This window comes from Ambystoma mexicanum, chromosome 8, assembly GCF_040938575.1.
Source record: "Ambystoma mexicanum isolate Mex_15411 chromosome 8, UKY_AmexF1_1, whole genome shotgun sequence".
In the NCBI taxonomy this organism is placed as follows: Eukaryota; Metazoa; Chordata; class Amphibia; order Caudata; family Ambystomatidae; genus Ambystoma; species Ambystoma mexicanum.
The window spans coordinates 1,495,344,225-1,495,367,960 of NC_090929.1; the positions used below are offsets into that span (position 1 = coordinate 1,495,344,225).

General features: G+C 47.0%; 1 protein-coding gene across 1 annotated transcript in view; it reads left to right on the plus strand.

Moving 5' to 3' along the window:
* The first annotated feature begins 850 nt into the window (after positions 1-850).
* The window catches only part of TRIM8 (tripartite motif containing 8), a 130,059-nt gene continuing 107,173 nt past the window's right edge, over positions 851-23,736 (plus strand). Inside the window, exon 1 of the mRNA XM_069611677.1 lies at positions 851-3,229. Coding sequence (XP_069467778.1) covers positions 2,654-3,229 — 576 coding nt within the window. The 5' untranslated portion in view covers positions 851-2,653. The remainder of the gene's footprint in view (positions 3,230-23,736) is intronic.

The window sequence follows — 23,736 nt, forward strand, 5'->3', positions numbered from 1 at the left end:
TTTTGTTGGGGGGGAGCTCTGTATTTTAAGTGACAGCACTGAACTTGGTAGGCTGTCAAGCAATGGTGAAAAAGGTTGTCAGGTTCAACCGGCTGAAAATAAGCAGCGTTCACGAACCCGCCCCGAAATGCGCCTGATTAGTATACATACGCTATTCTAATGACAGTTGAGGCTTCCCCAAAAGCGCAGCGCAGACTGGAATGGCTTTGCGCGCAGCCGGTCCTCAGTAAATCGGCGCCCTGGTTTCCGAGACTGCTATGTTGTGTGCGTGTTTTCCTGTTTTAGCTTTAAGAGAAGCCCTACTGGTTCTGGTATTCGCATGTTTGCCTGCCTCTGCTTTAAAACCAGGCTTAATTGCGTATTTCCCCCGCGTCTGCTCTAGGAGCAGGCGTAGGTGCGTATTTCCCGTGCCTGCTTTAAGAGCAGGCCTCTACGCGTATTCTCCCTGTCTGCTTTAAGGCTCGGGCCTATACACTGAGTTTGTGTTATTTCTGCGTTTTCCTGGTTCGGCTTGAAGAGCAGCTGGCCTATATACTCGGTTCGGTGCCCGCTAAAGTGTTTCCTGTGTCTACTTTAAGAGCAGGCCTGTGCAAGGGTTTGATAATTGTGTGGCTCCCTGTATGCCCAGGCTGTCCCCCCTGAGCCCGCCCCCGTGCGGGGCCCTCCTTTGTCCTTGATCTCCGTGTGTGGGAGGGATGGTGACGGTGGCTGTGTTGGCGGCGGTGGGCCCCCTCGGACAGCCTTCCCAATGCCGGGGGATGGGAGGCCTGGCCCTGCGCCCCTTTAAGGGAGGCGGAGCCGCTGCCTTTGATGCGCGTCGCTGGGCTGCTCACGTGAGAGTGGGCGCGGCAGAGAGGGCAGGGCCAGAGCCCGTCCGTCCGCAGCCCCTGCTGAAGCCTAGCCAGCTTGCAGCGCTCCTCGGCCCTTGGAGGAGGAAGGAAGCCTCGTTGGCCTGTCCCAGAGCCTCCCTGCTCAGACCGAAAGGGAGCGGCCGCAGCACCGAAGGCGTCAGAACTGGAGCACCGAGGCTCAGCGGGGACCGTAGACATCTGGTTGCCCTCCAATTGACACTATTTACAGAAAAAACAAGATGGCTGAGGGGAACGACTGATCGCAACTGCCTGTGAGGGGCCCGAGACGGAACCGCTGGTCGGATCGTTGTACCGTTGTGTCACAGGAAGGACTGCTAGGTTGTGGATTGTTTGACGAGCACTTCCGTCCGCGAACCACACCGCGCACGGTTCGCTAGTGTCCGCGAACCGATTTGTGCGTGCCCGCCGTGGGGGAGAGGCCCGCGGCCGCAGGGACTCCCACACCGAGGTGCCACCCGCCCGTTCTTAAACAAAGCTCCAAACGTCCACACTTTCGTCCGAGCTACTTGGTCGACGTCCTGGCCCCAGACTACATTTTTGCCGTCTGTTTTGTCGCTGGCAAAATATTGACTTGGTCTGAGAAGCAGTAATGAGGCAAACCAAATAATGGAACAAATATATCCGTAAATCATCCCTTTGGACGTACCCGTTGTTCTGTTTGACAAGCAAGGGACGAGGATTTCGTCTTTTTTTAGTCAACGGATTACAAAACAAGATGGCTGAAGGTGGCCGTGATGAGAGTGTTGGATTTTTTTTGATCAGATAAAAAAAGGCGCTGCAGCAGCTGCGGGCTCGCTGTAAAGTTTGCCTTCATTGGACCGAGACTCTACGTCGTTAAAATAAAGAGTGGGAGGCGGGTGTTGGTGCAGAGCATTTATTTTCATTTTCTGAAATAGTCTTCTGTGGGCTGGGGCTGAGGGCGCTCGTTTGGCCGGGCTGCTCCCACCCGCGCCTGGATCTGAAATAGCTTTCATGTCCAGGGGAAGGGAGGGGAGGCACAGAGGGGGAGGGTTGTGATTAACGGTGGAGACATTCCTTCTCAGCCTAAGGCATGTCTGCTGACCAGCACTCCGCTTCCCCATCCTCCACCTGAAGACTACAGTGTGTTCAGGCCAGCATACGCACAAGGAATACTTGGGGTACACTTAATACACATTTTACTTTGGAGGGTACGCTATCAATGGTTGACCTTTTTTTCCGCCGACTCTCCTCACCCCTAGAGTATGTTGCTCTTTGGGTAGGTGGAAGGACTGGTTTATTTTTTTTCTCTCGCCCTGGGCAGGAATTCGATGCATTCGATAAACCTGGGCTCCCACAGAGCGGCTGTCGGTAGGGTCACGTTCTGTTGAAGCGGTTTCAAAAGCTTGGCGACTATTCTCTCGTAGCTTCCGTCACGCCGAATTCACTCCCGAAATTTCCCGTTTGAAGGTTGGGCTGCAAGGGGTACAGACCCCCAATCGAAGGTGGGCCAATTTTAGTATTTATGTGGAACTTGGACTTCTTTAGATTTGGATATAGATGGTCCATTTTTGTTTCTTAATTTCATAAATCGAGCTAGCAAGGTTCCCAGATCTGTATCATTAGGTAGCGTAACGACTTGACAAGACTCCTGTTAAATGGTTGGGTCATATCCTTTTTTGTCGCTAGCAAAATTTCAATTAAGTGGTCACATCTGTGCTTCAAGATAAAATTACATTAAACTAGTGTGGCTTGATATAGATCCTGCTGCACCCAGGAGTCTTCCGTTCTTTGTCTAGGTATCAACTGAGCTCAGAATTGCAATGGAGATGGCAGAAAACTGGAAGAACTGTTTTGAGGAGGAGCTGATTTGCCCCATCTGCCTTCATGTCTTTGTGGAGCCTGTGCAGCTCCCCTGCAAGCATAATTTCTGCAGAGGTTGCATTGGGGAGGCCTGGGCCAAAGAGGCGGCGATGGTCCGCTGTCCTGAGTGCAACCACGCATACAATCAGAAGCCCACTCTAGAGAAAAACTTGAAGCTTGCCAACATAGTGGAGAAGTTCAACTCGTTGAACGTGGAGAAGACTCCTTCAGTACTACATTGTGTCTTCTGCCGCCGGGGTCCACCTCTACCTGCACAGAAGATATGCCTACGATGTGAGGCGCCCTGCTGCCAATCGCACGTGCAGACCCACCTCCAGCAGCCCTCCACAGCCAGAGGCCACCTGCTGGTCGAGGCGGACGATGTTCGTGCTTGGAGCTGCCCTCAGCACAACGCCTACCGCCTTTACCACTGTGAAGCTGAGCAGGTAGCCGTCTGCCAGTTCTGCTGTTACTACAGTGGAGCTCACCAGGGACACTCCGTTTGCGATGTGGAGATTCGGCGAAATGAAATTAGGGTAAGTCTATTTCGTGTTATCCCATTTCAGACACTAACCTAACCTTTCTATTTAAATATAATGCCCCACAATTCGATTTGCTTGGTTATCTTGTGTGGCTAAAGACACGAGTTTGGTGACCCCAGGCCGAAGTGGCTGTTTATGGCCAAACTTCACCATTCTGCTCGTTGTGTGGAGGAAGTCTAACTTTGCCCCACTCGGGGTTTGAAATATCCGGACAATAAGAGCTTAACAAAAGCAACCACTAGGAGGTACCGTGACTCCCCATGGCAACTGATGCCATACAAATAAACCCGTGTTTCATCTGTTTGACAATGTGAACAACATATGACGCATCTATACGTTCTACTGAGTGACCCCAGGCCACTTTAAAACGTTTCACAGGTCAAGCCAAGGGGCAAATGTGATTGGCTAGTTCCGTATCATTTTTGAAGTCGCTTGGCATTGGAATACTTAAATGGTTGTGGAGCAGATTGTGATGTCTGGTTTCTAAATGAATGACCCTATTTTGATGTGAGTTGGAAAGCTCAAATCGATAGTAATGGCTCGGTTGACTAACGGGGGGGGGGCAGATTAATTTGACTGTTCAGCATGGGTCATCCTGGATTCTTCAGTGCTTGGACAGTAACCGCAGTGTTAACGTGGTCCTGGGACAAATTGTAATGGTGGTTAAATAACCTAGGAGCCAAAGCTAATGCAGTAGAGGGTCATGGCCGTAAGATCAGTGGTAATGGGAAGCTTGCATAGCCAGCGCATACAAAAGGTAATAGTAGCGCGGACCAAGCTATGGGCCCAGCAATAATAGAGGACAGGTCTCACCATTTACAGTTACCATTGACAATTTGCTTCTGATCGTTGCATAAGCAGTAGTGTGCTCTGTGGCGCATTAAAGGGACGAGTGCCTTATTTTTTATAAAGGAAACTGCCATAGTGCTCAACAATGGCAGTTTGGGAAGGCCACAACATTTTCTCCTGCCACTGGCCGTTTGTGAGTGAATTGAATTGAATCTTGGCGACTACGAAATCTTGTGATCTGTGGAGCTGGGAAGGAAAGTGGGTACGTGTGACATTTTGTGTCTGGCTAGTAGCTTGCAACTTGAAATGTTTGCCCTCGTACGAGTATTTCTTGAGCAAATTGAGTAGGTCTTTATGTTCAGTAAATCTGCAGCAGCTGTTAATTGATTAAAACAGAAAGTGACGATTGGAAACAACCTGGCTGTGGGCGTCGTCGTCTTTGGCCTGTGTGCTGCGTGAGAGCAGTAGAATTTTGGGGAAACCTACTAGGGATTTTGGCCCTTTGCCTGATTGTCCATTGAATCCCTGACTATTGCTTTTCCTTGCCTGACCTGCATTGCTATATGGGTGTCAATCCCAACAGGACCTTTTGGGCATCGCACCAAGTTGGTGATGGTTGATATTGCTTTCTGCCTCCCATTCAACGGGGTAATATTAAGGGAGGTGAAATTGGCTCCAAGGGTTTTCATGTGCAAAACATCGTTGAACCCAAAAGTTCATGCTTTCAATAACCCTTAGCACTTCACCCTAGAGTAGCGCATAAAGGCCACACACAGTCCACCCACTGCCGCCTCCTGCCAATTGCTTGATCCTTGCTGCACATGGTGTATTTTTATATGCATTGATTTTGTTTGGTCAGATACGTTCTGTACATAGGTCATTAATAAAGATAGGTGCCAGTCCCTTTGTGGTGTGCCATTAAGTAGTTTGCTTCAATGTGTGATGAGGACTATAACCTTTTTTTTTTTTATTTTAATCGGTTTGTAGATGTGAAGAAAACTAATTTATGAAATGGTTTGATGTATGATAATGGTTTGAAATAAAACCATAAATCGATTTTAAAAAAAGGACCAGCTTGGGGAGTGTTGTGGTAATGCGTTGTTAGTATATAAAGCGGGCACTTAGTGGGTCCTAATCATGGTTTTCCCACTTAACAAATGGGCCCAGTTTTTTCATCGACACAATTTACATATTGAGATAAGTAGTTGTTGCACCTCACTGTGGGGAAGGCTGGGGGCGTGGGCGTTTTTCGAAGGGGTCAAGGAATACTCGTTATGAGCGACTGCATGGCAATGGACAAAGCCTTTAGAATTGTTTTTTTATTTTTACATCCGTATAGTGCACACGCAGCCATTGGGCTTCGCGGTGCTGTTACTTGAGGGGCACTTAGTTACATAGGAAATGGCGTGTAGGACCCAATTGTGTGCTGTTATGGGAGCGGTACATTGTTTCCTTTCCGAGGACCCTAAGACATGGTGGGAAAGAAATTTGGAGGGGCGGGGGGGGGGGCAGCAAAATGCTTTTTTGCATTGTATACTGGGATAAAGTGTACTTTCCTCTCATCAGGCATAATGGTGCCTTTCAAGACTGCAGAGGCACAGCGCGGTCAGAAATCGGTGGGAAGAAGCGGAGAGGGTAACCTGGAAAGGGATGGGTTCCGGGGTGATCATTGAGGCATGACTGTTAAGGGAGGGTGGGGAGTCTGTTCCTGGAAATGAATGAGGAGAGGTCTGAGAGATTCCCCTGTGAAGGGAGGTGTTCTTAGAAGAGTAGAGGGTTTATAGGCGGAGGGATTGTTCTGTCAAAGACTGTAGAGTAATCGTGTAGAAGGATGGCTGGGGAAGGTGTAAACATTATTACACAATCCTAGTCCCTGGTCTCAATTCTTCGCACGCACACAGGATGCCATTTCTCACTTACCAAGAGTCAACTGTCGCTCGCTATTGGCTCGTGAAAAGTGCACAGTTTGAGTCCTATAGGAGCGCGATGAGCAACGGTGAGAAATCTAGATGTAAGAGCAGTTTCCGCCGAGTGTTTGCTGTGGAATCCAGATTTGAGGAGGTTGCATCGTGCGAGGACCTCATGTAACTAATACCTCGAATGTTGCTCTTTGGCAGAAGTCTGGTGTTTAGAAAGCGATTATTCGAATACGCATTTTTTTTTTTTGGTGTGTGCCTACCCACCATACCAGTTTATTGAGGAGTGGGCGGGGAGGAGGGGCGGTTAGAGCAGGTGATGGGTACATCGCTGTGAATTATGGATTCAGATGTATTGGAGATGGAGAAAGAAGATTGGTTTGTAGGGAAGAAAGGGTGTCACTAGGAGTGTGGAATGTGTCTTGTATTCGGTGGGTGTTCTTGGGGGAAGTAGGCTGGGTCATGGGTGAAGAGTGCATCACATTAAGCCAAGTTTAAACTGGTGGTGTGGGGGACAATTCAAGCTACTAGCCAGGCATACAAGGTCCCTAACCACTAAGCATTTCTTATTCGACGTTGCTAGCTAGTGGCGAGTACACATTGTGAAGCCTAGTGTAGCGGGTGGGAGTCTGGGCGCATTGGGTGGAAAAGGACCGTTTGCGAGGTTGGAGTGGAGAGAGGCTATATGAGGTCTATAGTAAGCGAGGGTACAGCAGTGGGGAGGTGGTTGTCATCAGTTGTTGATGGCTGGGGAGATGTGTGGTTGAGGGCTACAGGCGGTGACTCATCAGGCTGCATGGTGTTGATCAAAGGGGGTGGGTAGTGAAATGTTCAATCTGAAAAGGCATGCAAGTGGAGGAGATGGCCTGGTAGAGTCTTTAAGATGGGTCAGCAGTCTGCCATTCTCGTGGGGAGGGGACAGATGGCGTATAAGGCGCACGTCTGTGGGTTTGTGCGCGTTTTTCTTTTCTCACAGTGAGAAAGTGAAATGGTTCGTCTGAAGGGCCTGCGAGGATGCTTTTGCCTTGGAAGTCCTTTTTAATGCCTTATGATCTGCCACATAGTAGCAACCACTGGAAGTCCACGCCGTATCAAAGCCACACACCAATGAACTATAATATAAGTACGTAGACTTTCTCGTAGTCTTTCTATTGCACTGTTTGTCTTTTTTTTTTTTTTTTTTTTTTTTAGTGCATATCCTTCACCCGTGAAATGGTGCTTTTTATAGAAGGATTTGAAGCTTTGTAAGACCGTGCCTTTTTTCATTCTTTGCTATGGCATGTTTTGCCTTGGTGTATGTGGCTTCTTAATTGTTTGTGCCCCTGACAAATCTGATCACCAGCCTACAGTACACCCATACATCAACCTGCTGCTCGCACAATGCAGGTGACACCAGTTAAACTCCAGGCCCCGTCGTGCACTCACTTAATACTATCTGAACACTAGACCTCTCCCACCAGCTTTTCCAGAAAACCGCAGCCTGTCCATATCAGACCCCGTTAGCAACAAACCGAGCAGGATGCCTACACCTGTGTGTCTTCAAGTCTCTTACCAGTGCAGATACGGGTCCCCAGTTTAGCAGCGCAGCAGCAGTGCGGAAATTGCTGTGTGGATGTGGTGGTGGTTCTTTCCAGCTATGAATGGCTAGCCAGTAACCATACACTTACTATTTATCCTAGAAGCAAAGACACATTTACACCCTCCCTCTGCTCCCCCCCCACCTCCTAAAGAGGAGCACAAGAAATAAAATGCCAGTTTGAAGCCATCGAGACAAGAACCCATTTGGTTTCCGAATGCTTTTGCCCCAGAAAAATGTAGTTGCATGTGACCGACTTACCACCAAATCAATATTGGTTAAAAACACCAACCACAAACAGTACTACGCAATTGCATGCATTGTACGTATTCATAATAATCTTCTCTAACTTGGTTTGCCCCACTCTCACTGTGACTTTGACGAATCAACTTCTGGGGCACTGGAGTTGCATGGATGAATATCTGTTTCCAAACAATCAATTAGCCCCACACCTCTAGTACACCAGAAGGGACCTGAACAGATTGGAAGAAAAGTGAATTATAAACCTCCTTGTCCAATTTTTGGTAACACGGACGGAGCGGCAGGCTTATCTCCGCAAGGTTGTGGATTGTTGGTTAGTTGCAAAACATTACCCAATGATAAAAGGGACTTTCCAGTCGAGGTTGTATGCAAATATCTTCTTAATTATTTGTAGCGCGCGCCAGGCCCATAGGCATCCAGAGACAGTTCTAGCACACTACAAATTACTCTGGATACTGACAGGAGGGTAGTTGGTAAAGTAATCAGTCTTGCTGTTCAAGGTTATTTGGTTTCAGCACCAAGGAAAAAGGGTCGTGAATGTCTCTAGGGGACCTGGAAGGACCAGGGGGGACAGATCCACAATGTAAGTGGTGCTTAAGCAGCTCTAGGTGCTCAACGGCTCCTGAGACCGCTCGAGGCCAGGGGGAGCTGCTGGTATCGTGCGGCAAGCAGTTAGGCAAGCCTGGCTGGTAAAGGCAAGATCCATTATGGCATTGCTGACTCTAGAATAAAGAGCAAATCATGTAACTTGCTCAGTCCTTAAGGCAACATCCTATGTGGACGAGACTTCCCTCAAACATTTCGAAACAACACTACAGAAGCATATGACGCATTAATATTTGTGGTTAACAACTCTAGACGAAAGATGTAATAAAGTAAAAGCTGGTCATATTCTGCCTTTTTAAAACTTTGGATCATCATATTGGGTGAACTTTAGGCCTATTACCAGGCCTGGCAAAATAACTGCCTTCACAAAAACTCGACTATGCTAGCAGCAGAGTAGCATTTGAGTTCTTGGATTTCATTAAACGTTTACTACAAACTTTGTTTGCAGTAAAGTTTGTGTGTGTCTGGCCTCTGCATGGCAGCAGTGGCCAAAAATGAAGTGGGCTTATGGTGTTGGTACCATTTTACAGAAATTGCTGATAAAATCTTTACCTGTCCCAGCTGGTTGTTTGCATTTCTCTTTGGTCGAGTAGGTAAAAGTAAGTTCCTTGACCTGCAGCTCTAGCAGGATTTAAAAAAAAATGTACGAGGCCTGTATTACTCCACTACCATGTATAGGGAAGATTCAGTAGGCCGTGGCCATTCAACTTCAGGCATGTCTTGATGAAACAGTTTTGCTCCAATAATCGGTCTGGTCTCTGTCCCAGTAGTGGCAGTGAAACCGCCACCCTCCAGGTGATGGACGTTGTACTTAAAATGGGATAAAGGTGCAATCTTCCTTCTTGTGCTGCTGGATCTCATCAACTTTGGATACAGATGACCATTATACACTCTTAACTTGTCTTAACATGGTGTGAGGTTTCCTAGATTGGTACTTATGTTTGTCCGGAGACCCACCTCCAGGGCCCCATTCTGCTTACTTGCGAACTATAAATTGCAACAGAGACCAATCTGTCATCCTTTATTTTCAAGATGTATATGGAGCCACTGGGTGGTCTGATGGCAGAGTGGGGGAGCTCGGTGGCTGGGTGCTTGCCTTGGAAGCAAGACACAGAGCAACACATGTTCGATCCCCGGGTCTGTGCTTGGAAACTGTCTTCAGCCTTTTTAAAACTAAATTTAATCACACCTGAGAATATTTCTCCATCAGGTTTTTCTGGTCTGCAGCTGAGTGTTTTTCAACCTAGACTGTCAATGGTATGCAAATCGTTAGGTTTTTATTTAGATCCTAACCACTCTGGGCTCATGTTGAGAAGAGAGCACTCTGTATTAGCCTTTTTGAGTATATATTTTCACACAGCCACTTGGATGCTGATGTGTACCTCTATGTAGGCTTATGTGGAAATACACACCATGTTTTGGAAAATTTAAATTAATTATTTTTGTAGTCCACTTTGCGATTGACCATTAATAATACAAGCAGCCTGCTGGTGAACTCTGTGGCTTTGTTAAAAAAGGATCTCGTTTGGTAATGATAATCTAAAATAAAAAAAGATCCAGTAGATAAAATGTTCTTAGTGGATGTAGATTCTGTAACCTCGGGAACCATTGTTATTGGTTTCACCATTGAAAGATGACGGGCAGTGTTTTGGTGCCGCTCCAGCTTTTTCACTTCCGGTCAGAAGTTCTGTACTCGCTTTAAGTGATGTAGATTCGCGCAACACAGTATTGCAGTCTTAGGAGACCTTGGCTTGCGCAGATAATTTCCCATGAGATGGATAAGCCAATCTGGCACAGAGTTTCGAGGGAACTCGCCTCTGGTTTTGAGTGACGGCTAAATGCCAAACTCTTTATTACTACGATTATCTGCCTACAGGAGTCTATATGCTTCTATTGCCACTGAATTTATAATGGCGGAACACAGTGTGACAGAGGGGTGATAACACGAGTGAGTTGTGTTTAATGTGTTGACCATAATTCCCAATGAACATATGCAATGGTGAGTTGGCTGTTTTGCCGCGTAAACCTTTTTTTTTTTTTTCTTTCTTGTTCTGTGTAGATGATTGCATGGACTAGTGTTAAGCTGCACCAAGGTTTTTATGGCAACACTTAAGCGATAGGTTCGCAAATGAAGGAATCGAGCCTCCAGTCTTGATGAAGCTGGTTCACTAATTCCATACCACTGAAACCAATTGACTTTTTACGGGGATGTATGATTGAACGCTCCCTGGATATGTTTGGGCCAGTAGTGCACGTTGTACCCAGGACAAAACTACGATTATAATGACTGATCTGAAGAAGTAAACGTGCATCTTTTAATGTGCATGAATAACTAGTTTCAAATAAATATTTGTAAACTCTGTTACCGGCTCTGCCGAGGATTCTCTTCTGGAGGCTAATTTTGGGGCCGCCTCAGTAAACATCCGAGCCCCTACCCCTTCCTCCCCCGGCCCCCCAAAGGACCAACTCTGCCCAGTATCCTTGTGCCAAGGCTACAGTGTTGCTGAAGTCCCCTGACCCGCCTGAGGAGACGGTTGCCTCATCTGCACATCTGACTCAGTTCTCTTCAGGCATCAGTAACATGGCGGCACAACCTGCGTGGTCCACTGTGGCCATTTTGGATTCTTCCCACACCGTTCTCGACGTCGGGTGCCGGGAACCTCCTTTTTGGGGCTGAGCAGCCGTTTACACCTCAAGGGGATAGTAGAAATCCGTTCCGCCCTTCTTTTGACTGGCGCGCTCGGATGCCGCTTCCTCCTCCTTCTGCTCCACTGGTCCTTGCGGACCTGGTGGGTGGTGGGCCTTCTGGGCAACCATCCTCATTGCGTTTGTGGGGTTATGTCCCATATGAGAGCCCTCTGCCCGCCCCAGCGCCTAAACCTTCATCAGAGGCTTGTGCACTCTGACCCCATGAGGGAGTATTTTAAGGGTCTTTTCAAGGAAATCTACCCAGAAACTCCTGCTCCACCATCCACTCCAGCAGCTCCTGCGGTGGTAGCACCTTTTCCTCTTATCCTGCCTCCAGCTCTTCCTCCCCTACCGCCGCTGTCTCCCATAGAGAAGACACCGGCAGAACAGGCTAGCATTTTAAAACCTGTGATGGTCCCAGCCGTCTGTTCCCGATTCACTGGATGACCCTCAAGTAGATCAGGATTACTATGAGCAGCCCCGCTCTTTCAGAGCATTCCATGACCTGGTTCTGGATATGATGGCCTCCTTGACATTCCAGTGAGGCCCCTGCTCTTTCGGGAACATTCACCTTGTCACAAGAGCGCACTGGCCTGTTCTCCAGATGGACGTCTTGGCTGAGGCCCGTAAGGTTTGGAATAAGTCCCACACCGAGCTACATATCAAAAGAATTGACACCCATTACAGGCTCCACAACTCTGAGGAGATAGCCTTGGTGCCTTGTCCGCTCCCTTCCTCAACAGTGGTAGCTGTGGCCATGCTTCAATCCAAGACGGCCTCTGTGACCTCAACGGTTGCAGTGCAGATTCTGTCCAAGGAAGACAAGATCCTGGACTCCTTGGGCAAGAAAGTCTTGGCCAACTCAGCACTCCAACTTTGTTAAGCAAATACCAAGCTCATCCTGGCTGCAGCCAATATGAGGCTGTGGAAGGAGTTGTCTGATTTCCAGGGGTGTATTCCAGCGGATAGGCTGGACAACTTAAAAACTGGTATGTCGGACGTTAGGGTGTTGGCACAAGATCTGCTGGAAGCTGCAGCACACCATGTAGATACCTCAGCTCGAGACCTTATGGTGGAAATTGACGCCTGGCTCCATGCGATTGACGTTTTGAAGGAGGTGCAAGACAAAGTTCTGGATATTCCCTTTGACGGCAAGGAATTATTTCTTCTACGGATGAGGAACTTACACAGACTAAGGTGAGCACCCAAACCGCCAAATCTTTATCGGTCCTGGCGAAGGTCCCGGCTAAGGCCTCTTGTACGGTCAGGGTCTCGGTCTGGATCCTTTTCTGGCTTCAGGGGCTTTCAGGGCTGCTGGGTGTGCAGAACAGAACTTCCAGTGGGCAGCACTTGTCAAACTACAACATAGTTGTTTTTTCTCTCGACCATCAGCCTCCTCTCCAGGGGCAGGTAGTCTACCCTCTGACAAATCTGCAAAATGATATTTTTGTCGGTTGCACGAGAATCGGTGGAAGGACGAATCTAGTCTCATCTGGAGGCTTGGCAGACCATCACCGAAGACCGGTGGGTTTTGTCCATTGCTCGGGCGGGCTTTCGCTTGCCCCTACCCCACCCTTCAACCCTCCCTTCCAACAGATCGGGACACCCTCCCTCAGAGCCGAGATTCAGAAACTTCTAGAAATCAGAGCGGTGGAACCTGTTCCGCTTGGGGACCAAGGGGAGGGCTTTTACTCTTCTGTTCATGGTGCCCAAACCCAACCAGGCTGGCCTGCGCACTATCCTCGACCTTTCCCAGTTCAATCTTTCTCTTCCCAAGAGAAAGCCAAGATGATCACGCCCTGCGAAATAGTCCTCTGTTTAGGAGGACTGACTCAGTGTAGTGGACTGTAGTGGACCTTCAGGACGCATACATGCGCATCCTGATATGAAGTCTGCATCTGAAATACCTGTGGTTATTCTTGTTAGGGGAACATTTCCAGTTTCGAGTACTCCCTTGTGATCACAGCTCGGCAAAGCGCACCAGAGACTCCTCAGAGGGCCCCTAGCGGATCTGCCAATATCAGATTTTTTTTTTCCGAGATTCCCCATTTGGGGGATGGGGGGGGCCAAGGTTGAGCCCAGGTCTTCTGTGTCTCTGGATACCAGGATTACCAGGATTCACCCTGAGACTCCCGCTTCTGGAGTGAACTGTACCAAGTCTCGGCTCGAGGCCCCTCTCGAGGTGGCTATATGTGCCGGGATTAAACCTGAAGTTCCCCTTTTTGGGGCTAAATTGGATACCAACAGAATTGAGGGTCCCTCATTGAGGGTCTTGGCTGTAAGGTATATATCCCTCAGTCTTCCCACAAGCACGACCATGGTGATACCAGTTCTGCTTGGGGGGGGGGGGGGGGCAAAAGAAGGCGGACACCCAACACAGGCCTCCCAGTACCGGCTGTGCCACGGTTCCTTGTTTCAAGGCTAAGATGGCACTCCATGCCCCTCACTCCCCTGAGGAGACTATTGCCTCACTTGCTCCTGTGACTCAGTTTGCCCCAGGCTTTGACAAAATGGCGGCCCAACCTCCCCGGACCACAGTGGCCATTTTGAATACCTCCATTATAGCAACAGTGTAGTTTGTGTTCGCACTGACAATTCGGTGGCACTGTTTTATATCAACAAGCAGGGTGGCACCAAGTCCTCTCTCCTTGTGGATCTTGCCATGCAAATGTGGGACTGGGTCATCCAGCACAATGTTTGACGCTGGGCTGTACATATCCCGGGTCACATCAATGTGGCTGCAGATACTGTGGGAGATGAACAGCAATGTTTTTTCCATCAATGGGGCACTCCAGAGGTGGACTCTTCAACTCCTTCAAAACAGAAACCGCCTCTTTATGCCCCCAGGGACGGGCTCGGAGCATTCTCCCTGGGTGACGCCCTCGATCTCGTGGGACAGCATGAAAGCTTATGCTTTCCTTCATTGCCTCTGATACATTGGTCGCTCTGCAAGTTCAGGAGCACATCGAACTGCGCTATCCTGTTCAAGGCTCCTTGGTGGCCAACCAGATTCTGGTTTTCAGAACTTCCCCTGATCAGTTTGGCGGCGCCTGGTGCCAGAGATCAGCTCGTTAACACAGTTCAATCTGTTGTGCTTATCCAAGCGGCCAGGGGGCCTTCTACGAAGGCTCAGTACAGGAGCAAATGGCTCTGGTTTTGCTATAGGTGTTCAGCTAAACAGCTCGATCTCAAGCAATCTTCGGTCGACACTGTTCTAATCTTTTGTGTCTCATCTGGCCGTTTATGGCATCCATGTTCTGTTAGGCAGAACTTACTTATCCGCTATTGCGCCCTACCTGTCCACAGACAGCTGTTCCTTTTTCATTGACTAATCCAGTCACCAAAAAGCATTTTGCAGGTCTCCTCTTCCTGTTGAGGTGTTATGCCGAATACTATTCAACACATGGCCAATGCTAATCTCAAGTACCCTTCTTGGAAGGTTGCCTTTCCGATTGCAATAACATCGGCGAGTAAGTGAGCTTCAAGCTAATTCCGTGAAACATCAATTCTGTACTTTCCACAGGGATAAGGTTGTGTTTCACACTCATCCTCCTTCCTATCAAGGTAGATTTTAATTTGAACCACTGTCTTCTTACCTGTCTTCTTTCCTAACCCGGCTTTTCATTGCTGAGAGTTTTACACAACTTGAACATCGGGCGAGCGCTAAAGTTTACCTTGATAGATTACCGAACTCAAGCTCCAACTCTTTCTCTCCCCTCTGAGACCTGAAGGGGAAACCGGCTTCCTAAGCAAATATCCCCGCTGGATTGCCTCATGTTTTTCAGAAGCCTATAGCATTCAAAGCATTGGACCACCGAAGAGCATCCATGCACATCTAGTCTGGGGCAAAGCGACTGCTGTTGCCTTCCAAAAAGTATGTCCCTTGGGAGTCCATCGCCAAAGCGGCTTTGTGGGTCTCCCCATCGACTTTGCCCATATTGGCCTGAATGTTCTTCAGAACTTAATTCCAGTAAAGGGGTTTTCCATCCACCCGTATTACCTGAGAGGTGTGCTTGGGAATCTCCCACAAGTATGGAGGAAAGGGGACTATGGACTAGGAGTAAGGTACTCACTACTAGTTATTTTTTATTTTTTTAAATCCGTACTGGAACCAGCGCCTAAATGCCCATTGGCTTGGTGCACGCTTATAAATGCCAAATACATAACTGCCGCCATAGCTCTGTAACTCAGATTACACAAGATGGTCGGCACCAAAAGGTTAAGTAAATGCCAGAGGAGTGCTTTCCAACTCTCATGTAACGTTGCATTGCATTTGCCTCTTCAGCTGCCAAAGTTCCCTTCCCTGAAGAGGCCTTTTGGACTGAAGTCCCCCAACCCCCTCAACTTGGGCCTCTCCATTAACTGCAACCTGCTGCTTGGTTTATGTCGGGCATCTGTAAACCTCCTGATCATGATTTTCTCAAGTCCGTACTGCAATGTTAGGGGTTTTAGGCACTCCTTTGTGCGGAATCGTGGAGAACGCAAACATGGATACTACCTGTGCTCCCGATGAGCTTTGGAAGTGGGCGGATTTTACTCCCTATTTTTTAAAGATGGAAGTGCATTTTGGGAATGTTTGCCTATTTTTAGGGACTAAAATTTGCCAATACACCCCTTACCCCTAGGGCTGGATTACATTTTGTGATTTCATGCCGGATACCTCTCTGCTAAGGGCTGAAATGGTTGTGGGACGAAAGGGTTGCCGAATCTAATGGTTTTCATTCCCACCTCCGAAGCATGATGGCTTGACCAGCCCTGTTTTTGAAACTGTGTGAATGTTGAACGCAGATGTCTGGGTCAAATGTTTGGCTCGCTGAGCTGTTTTGCGGGGAGTTGCTGTTTGGCCTTGCACTGCTCCTTTTGTGCACAGGATGGTAGTGTTCAGCGTGTAAAGTGGATTGCCAGTTTGCCACGTCTGTGCAGCTTTTTACACTCCTATGTAGAAAACCGAATGTTTTTATGTGGTCATGCATTTCATCGCATCTACACACTGCAGCATCCCCAAGTGAGCTCATGAGCCTATTTTTGGTGCTCGGTTTGTAATCCTCAATTTGAAAGCAAAATTGTTACTCTTTACTCGCACTATTGTCTGAGGCAATGGGACATTAAGGTGAAGATGGGCTGTGCTGATCTCTATAACACATACCCTTGCCTCATGTTTAAAGCTTTTGGCGGGTGGGGGGTGGGGTCATGCCAATAAAACAATGACTGATCCACTTCCATCAAAGCCGAGCAACCAGGTTTTTTAATTCCCTAATGTCTTCTCTGCACCTCCCTTTTGTTCTTAAGAGCTCGGCTTTTTGATGGCATAAGCACTCCCTTTTTTTAAAATATTTTCATTTTCTTTATTGTGCATTTGGTTATTGAGCAACTCTAAGCACGTTAAAATACAAGAATCTAATTTTAAAATACATTTGCAAGATTCGCTTCCTTAATAAGGTTGAAACCAGTTATGTAGTTGTCACGACAGCCTGGCAAAATGCCTTTGGTAGATTTTAAGCTATGTATAAAGTAGCACTACCCTCTTGGACAAAGACAATTTCCTGGAGAAAATGTTTGCATTTAGGCTAATTTGCAAAATGCCTTGCTGTTGTGGCTCAGAACTGAGATTAACTTCCATTGCTGCCTACTATGGGTGCTGTGAAATGTGAGACATGACTCAAATGGATTTTCTATGTATATATTTTAGGATGTACAACACGTGGGACGGGAGTACTTTTATTTTGAGCGCTTACTGAATCCTATTCAAGTCTTCATAAGAGATGTATTGTTCTGGCCTTGTTACTTTTGAATGGCCCCTGTCCCTTTTGGTGTTTAGCTAGTCCTTGTGGGCAGGGGTTTCTGGTGTAGTGGTCCAGCAAGGGTGGGGACATTTGTACCGCTATTGTAATTTCAAAGTCCTGAAAATTAATGGTTCTCACTTCATTAGCGAGAGATGAGTGAGTTTGCCCCCTGTTCGCCATCTGTTGCTTTCATGTTCCATTGATGTCTGCAGCAGTAGCTAACAGCCGTGCAGTTATTCTACTATCGATGACTGAAAAAAAACAATGGAGTGCATGTCCTCATGTTAGACTAATCTCCGTTCATATTGGTGTCTTTAGGAATTTGTCAATTCTTGGAAACTCTCTAAAGGAGTGCAACTAGTTTAGACATGCTTGCATTTGCAAGAACTGGAAAATGATGCATGCATAGTTGAATTCCCACCAAGCTCTTGCTTATAATTCAGAAAATGTGGCTCTGTTTGCTGGTGGCCATCGAGGAACATTGCTTTTCAACAATGCATCTTTCATGGATTCAGATGTGTTCAACGTTTCCCTAGACTAGGTGGGACTCCTCGGTCGCTTTAAAATCAGTTAAAGCTGAAAGTACACGACACTGCATAGCATACTCGCCTTGTTTTTGGCCATTTATTTGCCTTGTAAGCCAATTTGATAAGCGAGCTTTAAACTCAGCCTCTGGTGACTATCTTAATATTCTCATGACATGTTGTGCTGCACGAGACGCACCTTACTCTTACTAGTGTTCCATGATGATCATGAACGGAGACAAAAGCAGACACACCGCTTGGGTACCTCCTGCAAATGAGGAAACTAATTCGACCTCCCCTTCGGCTGTCCACAATTCACCAAGACCACATTCCTAAACTGTGGGCGAAATCCTAATCATCCGAATAGCCTAACCATAAATGCTTTATTTACCCGGTCCATCAAGTGCCTTTTTTGGAATCCCCCGGCCAACATACACATTATCTCAAGCCCACCCTATTTTAGTTTTTTTGTCTATTATGTGAAGACTCTGTATTCCCTTTTTTCAAACCTCAGTTGGTTTGGGGAAGGTTATACCCTTCCTCACACTAGTTTAACTGCCACCTTCTGTCATTGTTCCCTCTTTCTCAATCCTCAGACAAGTTGAACTGGGGCATGGCCAGATATAGAAATGATCAATGGGAGCATGAGGTTCTGTGCTATACCTACTTAACATTCATCTTTGTGATTAAGACCTATGAACATGTGACTAGGACTGTCTCTGCTAGATGCATGTATCTCAAAGCATCGACCAGCCTATCTTTTCCAGCTCAGACTTTTTGGTTCCACGATTGAGGGCGATATTACAGTTGGATCTATCAATGTGGGTGATCTACGACCAAAACAAAATTTCTCACCAGGACCCATTAACCACACTACTCCAAATAGTTCAATTTCTTGCACCCACCTGACGGAAACCCCTTCTGTCTCCGATTGGAGATATTCTCGGAAGCTATTTATTAATTTCCCCATTGATAAATCCTTTCCAACCTCTGCTGCCCCCACCCTAATAACCTTGCGCCTCATTGGCAGTGTAAAATTGTAGGCACCCCTGCCTTTTTGATCCTATATTTGCATGCACCTCAATTCTACACAAACCCGCATCATACCATTTCTTAATTGCCGAGAGTCAATTATCACTAGCCAATATGTAGTGGCGAGTGCAGGTTTTGCACCCTGCTGTAAGCATACTCTGTCTGGAGTCGTCTTTTGTAGTTCCCTCATAATCCCTGCACTCATGCACAGGTACTCCACCCATTAATGTTCCAGGATAATGGCTTTAACATGAAATTTGCTTTGTGCTTGTTCCATATAGAAGTTCGTAGCAGTCTCCAACATGCAGAAAAAACGCAGTGCCCCGAACTAAAATTTGAAGCAAATTAACCCTTTATAATCCATTACTTCCCCATAAGACTAAACAAATCCTATCCTGCAGCTTCCCTGCCCTGACTGGGATACACTAAACAAACCTATTCGTATGGTGCAAAGGTACGTTGTGTGAGTGGTTAATAGAGTGGAGCGGACGTATGCTGTCGAACAGATTTAGGGTGTTGAAAGGAAGTAGGCCGTGATGTTCTCGAACAGACTTGGGGTGTTGAGCGGATGTAATGTGCGGTGGTGTTCAGCCACTGTAGGGTGCTGATCGGATGTAGAGTATGGTGTGGGTGCAGAGCGAATGTAGAGTGCAGAGCAGGTGCTGAGTGGGGAGCGGGTATTGAGCGCGGAATGAGTGTAGAGGGCGGAGCGGGTGAAGTATGTGGATGAACGTGTGAAATGGTTGGAAGGAATGGATATAGTAAAGGGAGGAAACGGGTTGTCAGTGGCAGGAACCGAGGATGGATCTGGAAGAACAGGCGATGTAAATAGATGAGACGCGTGAAGTGTGTGGACAAAATGGGTCAAATATATTGAATAGAACGATTGAAGTATGTGGGTGGAACGGATGAAGTAGATTGATTAAATGTAATTAAAACTGAAGTATGTGGTTGGAACAAGTGTAGTATGTGTATGGAACGAATAAACTGGGTGGAACTGGCGAAACGGATGACCCTGGAGAAACAAGAACGAATGGAGTACATGGAACTATCGGAGTGGGCCCGATCTCAAACACTTAATGTAAACCACCATATCACATCTCCACGCTTGCTCTTGTTTACTCCACCACTGAACTAGAACACAGCAATACTATGACACCATTTGGTATAGCTGTTTTCATACCACCATCAGCCTCATACTCCCCATCACTCTCCTAAACACTACTGGTTACACACCCTCCAGCCTAGGCGTTCTCTTCAGGCCTGACGCAGCCAGAATCGGTCTAGATAAAACCTGGCAGAAAGAACACATACTCCTGATCTCTCAACACCACACCTACCGCTAACAAGCAGCTATCACACAAATGCCACACCAGCTGCACACATCTGGTGCTCACACACACCTTTGACTCTCACTACTCTTTCTACTGACTTTTCGGTTCCCGAGGGCGTTCAACCTACCAGCGCCTTGACCGTACCAATGGTACATAAGGCGCTATATAAATGCAAAATAACATAACACATCAAACAATAACTACCCCTCTGTCCCCTATTAGCCCTAGCCATCATCTTAATTTTATTTATTGGTAGGGCGCCGAAAGCCTGCAGGCATCGGGGTGCCAACATAGAGACAAGACGAAGCGGACAAGACGTAAGATACAGGACCATTGGCCCAAGGGAGCTAAACAGTGATGCATTCAGTTTATATTTCTAGCTGTCTTGTGGCTTTATTAATTTGAACAGTGTTTTCAGCTTTTTTCTGAACACAAGGTGGTTTGTCTCTAATCTTAGGTTTAGGGGCAGGCCATTCCAGCTTGTGGCTGCACGGACCGGAAAGGCTCTGCCTAGACCGCTTGCTTTTTTGTGAGGTTTAACTACGTGAAGTCCCAGTGCCTCCGACCTGAGCAAATGTGCTGGCATATATATTGGGTAATCTTCGATTTCAGGTATGCTGGGGCTTTCCCATGTAGGCACTTGTGAACTAGTGTCATGGATTTAAACACTCAGTCGTTAATCTTCAACCAATGTAGCTCTCCCCTGGCTTCACTGATGTGCTCCGTTCTTCGTTTGTTTGATTATTCTAACTGCATTATTTTGTACTAGCTTGTATTTGATCATGCTTGTTAGCTGGCTCCAAGCAGTAGTGCGTTTCCATACTCTAAACGGGACACTATGGTTGCTCTTGCGGTTTGTAGTGCCATTTTGTTTCGTTAAGAAGGGGCTTGATGGCTCTAGCAGTCTGATAGTATGCACAGTTTTTGTTCAAATAGGATGCTTGAGCTTCAGAGCTTGGGGAGGATTCCAGTGTCATGCCCAGGGTCTTAATCTTGTTCACTAACTGAATTTTAGTGTCTTTGATGTTAGTGTCTTTGATGTTGAATGTGTTATATTTCAAAGAACGTTTTCCCCTAGCCTGGTTGGAGCCAAAGATCATCAGCTCAGTTTATTTGCGGTTTAGTCACATACAGTTGTGATCCATCCAAGATTCTATGGTGTTATATAATCAGTTACTACCTGGCTGTATTTTTCATAATCACCACTCGAGTCTACTACTAGTTGTGTACCAGCGTAGTTTGTGAAATGAGTCCTTATTTTATCCACTACCTCACAGAGAAACCTTAAGTATAGCTTGAAAAGAAGTGTAGACAAACTTTCTCCCTGTGGGACCCCGCAGAAGATGTCAGTTTCTTGGGAGAATTATCTCCCCAGTGTACATTTGATTTCCTGTCGACAAGGAAAGATGCCAGCCAGTCAGTTGCCTCTTTAGAGCAGTTGGCTACTTTTTCAAGAGCCAGCTGTAGTAACTTATGATCTAAAAGATCAAAGGCAGTGCAGAGGTCAAGCAGAATCTCCAGTCCTGTCCTGTCTTGCCTTGATTGATTGATGTCCAGCAGGTGTGACTGTAAATACAGCATAGCAGTCTCGGTGCTGTGTGCAGTGCGAAAATCGATTGTTGCAGATGTAAAGTCTCATTGGCCTCTACATATGATTGTAATTGTGCAGTGGCAACTTTATCCATTATTTTAAGAGTGAAGTTGCGGTTCGTAATGGGTCTGAGGTTCCCTGGATCTTGCTGGTCTAGGTTTGGTTTCTTCACTAATGGAGTAACCTTGACTTAACAGCTGCATCAAGAATTACAGGTGGTCTCCCTGGTTTTCTCTTGTTCGGCTTGGCCTGTCCCTCTGCCCTACACTTCTCTTGTCCTTCGCAGCCCACTAGCTCAGAGTCTCTACTCCCAGTGTCATGCAATGTTGCATGCTCTGCTTCCTCCTACCCCATCCCGAGTATCTTTTAACCTTTTCCCCAGTTGCTACTGTCTTTTCAGCATTGTCAATTTGTACTTGCAGCCTGGTATGAAAACTGTTTTTTGGCTTTTTCTTGACCACGTGAGGAGAACAATTACACTTAAGTTTCCATGGCCCCAGGCAAAACAAGTTATTGGCCTCAGACAGGCAAAATAGCACACCAACTAATTATTATAGTAAAAGGAAAATGGCTCGTTATAGGCCCTTTATTCACACAATATATGTATACATGTACTTAGCAGACATAAACATACACTTGGATATATAGAAGACCCCTTCATCTTGGCCAGTACGACACTTAGTCCCTGAGCAGGTAGGCAAAGGGATCACTCGTGCTAACTGGGTCTGAGGTGGATCGTCCTCCCTCTCAGCGAGACTGCATCTCCCGGGGGTCCAAGTTCTAGCTAATTTGGCCACAGAATGCCCTCTTTATGGGGGGCATGTCGCCACCCTTCTCAGTTGTGTCTACCTTCAGCCGAAGGGCAGAGAGTGGGGGAAAAAAACAGTAAGGAGTGGAAAAACCCAGCCCCCCTCTCCTCGCATTCATTCCAGAACCCCTTATGCACCTGCAGGACGCTTCGACTCCCTTTCTGTAGTCGTCCTTCAGTGGATAATACCATAACTATTCTCAACAGCAAGTCTACTCGGCAACAATCTTTATGTAGTTACCTGACCTTGCTCTTTTGCTACTGTAATGCTTATTTATTCTGCGAGGCCCGCGAAGACGCAGACTTTTATTACCGTGGTGGGAGATGAGTGTCCAAAATGGCTGCGCACTGACGCCATGTTCTAGCTCGCATTTCGCACAAGCATTACAAACGCCAACAATGTCTCTGCTTTCTTTTCATGTCATCTGTGATTGGTTTTAGTAACTTCCTCTTTGCTAGTGTAGCCGGAGAGAGATGGCTTTGGAAAGGAAGACCTAATTCCTATAACACATTTCCACATTCTTCTGTTCGTTGCCATAATCCCTATTTGGACCTTGTAGTTGCCATTGCGCGGAACCAGCTCCCCTCTTGATCTTTCGACTGTACAGGCTCTTTCGATGTTCACCTTTTCTGTGTCCCTTATAGGGGAAATGGACGAACGGGTTCTGCATGCATGTTTTAACATGTCCATGCCCTCTGCCCCTTCCTTCAAGGCCTTAACCCTTTTAGTTCCCCGCAATCTGTTATCCAAGTCAAGGAAATTTGTTTCCAAACTAAAATCCTCTCATGAACTTGTAGATGGTGCAAGATCCCTGCTAGGTTGGAGTTGCACTTCTCACCATTTTGTGCGCCCAGATAAATATTTTTTTTTGTTGGCTGTTATTGACACTAAAATGTCTTGGACTGTGTTTATCTCCATTCTGACCTTGACAGCTTTGAAATAGTCATGCCTGTTGCTTAGACAAGTGCTGTTGCTCACAGTAGCAGCCATTGGTAATTTTAGTGTGGACTGCGTCACAGCCCTATTTTGGTGGCACGACAGCGCTGGTCCTGGTTGTCTGCTTTAGGTTTGATGCAGTTTCTTGGTGCCCATCTACTCACCCGGTAGCCCACCATTGGGTAGGAAATGGGCTTAATGTTGCCATAATTTGGCTTTTGCCGCAGAAAATGGGGCTGAAGGAGCTCCTGCCCCAGTATCTGCCTGGCCCCAAGTCTGCTGATGTCCCATTCCATCTCCTCCATCTCCCTCTTGTTGCCTGATGTGCCGGCCCACCAGCGATAACTACTAATGCAGGCCCGCTTTAATCTTTTGGCCTGTTGCTCTTCCCCATGCCTTGCTGCTGCCAGTCAATAGGACCAGGGCACTGTCAAAGCAATTTGGGGAGCAGTGGTGGTCAGAACCCCTCATCTGCTCATAGTCACCGCAGGCTCTCATCCTCTAGATACCCTACAGCTTTCACCCTGAAGTGTCTTCATCCACGGTATCAGTCATTTGCCACACAAAATGGCATTTTTTTGCAGCACTTTTTTTTTTTTTTTTTTTTGGGACTGGGGTGTGATTGACAGGTTGCAAGAAAGAGAGAAAGAGGCATT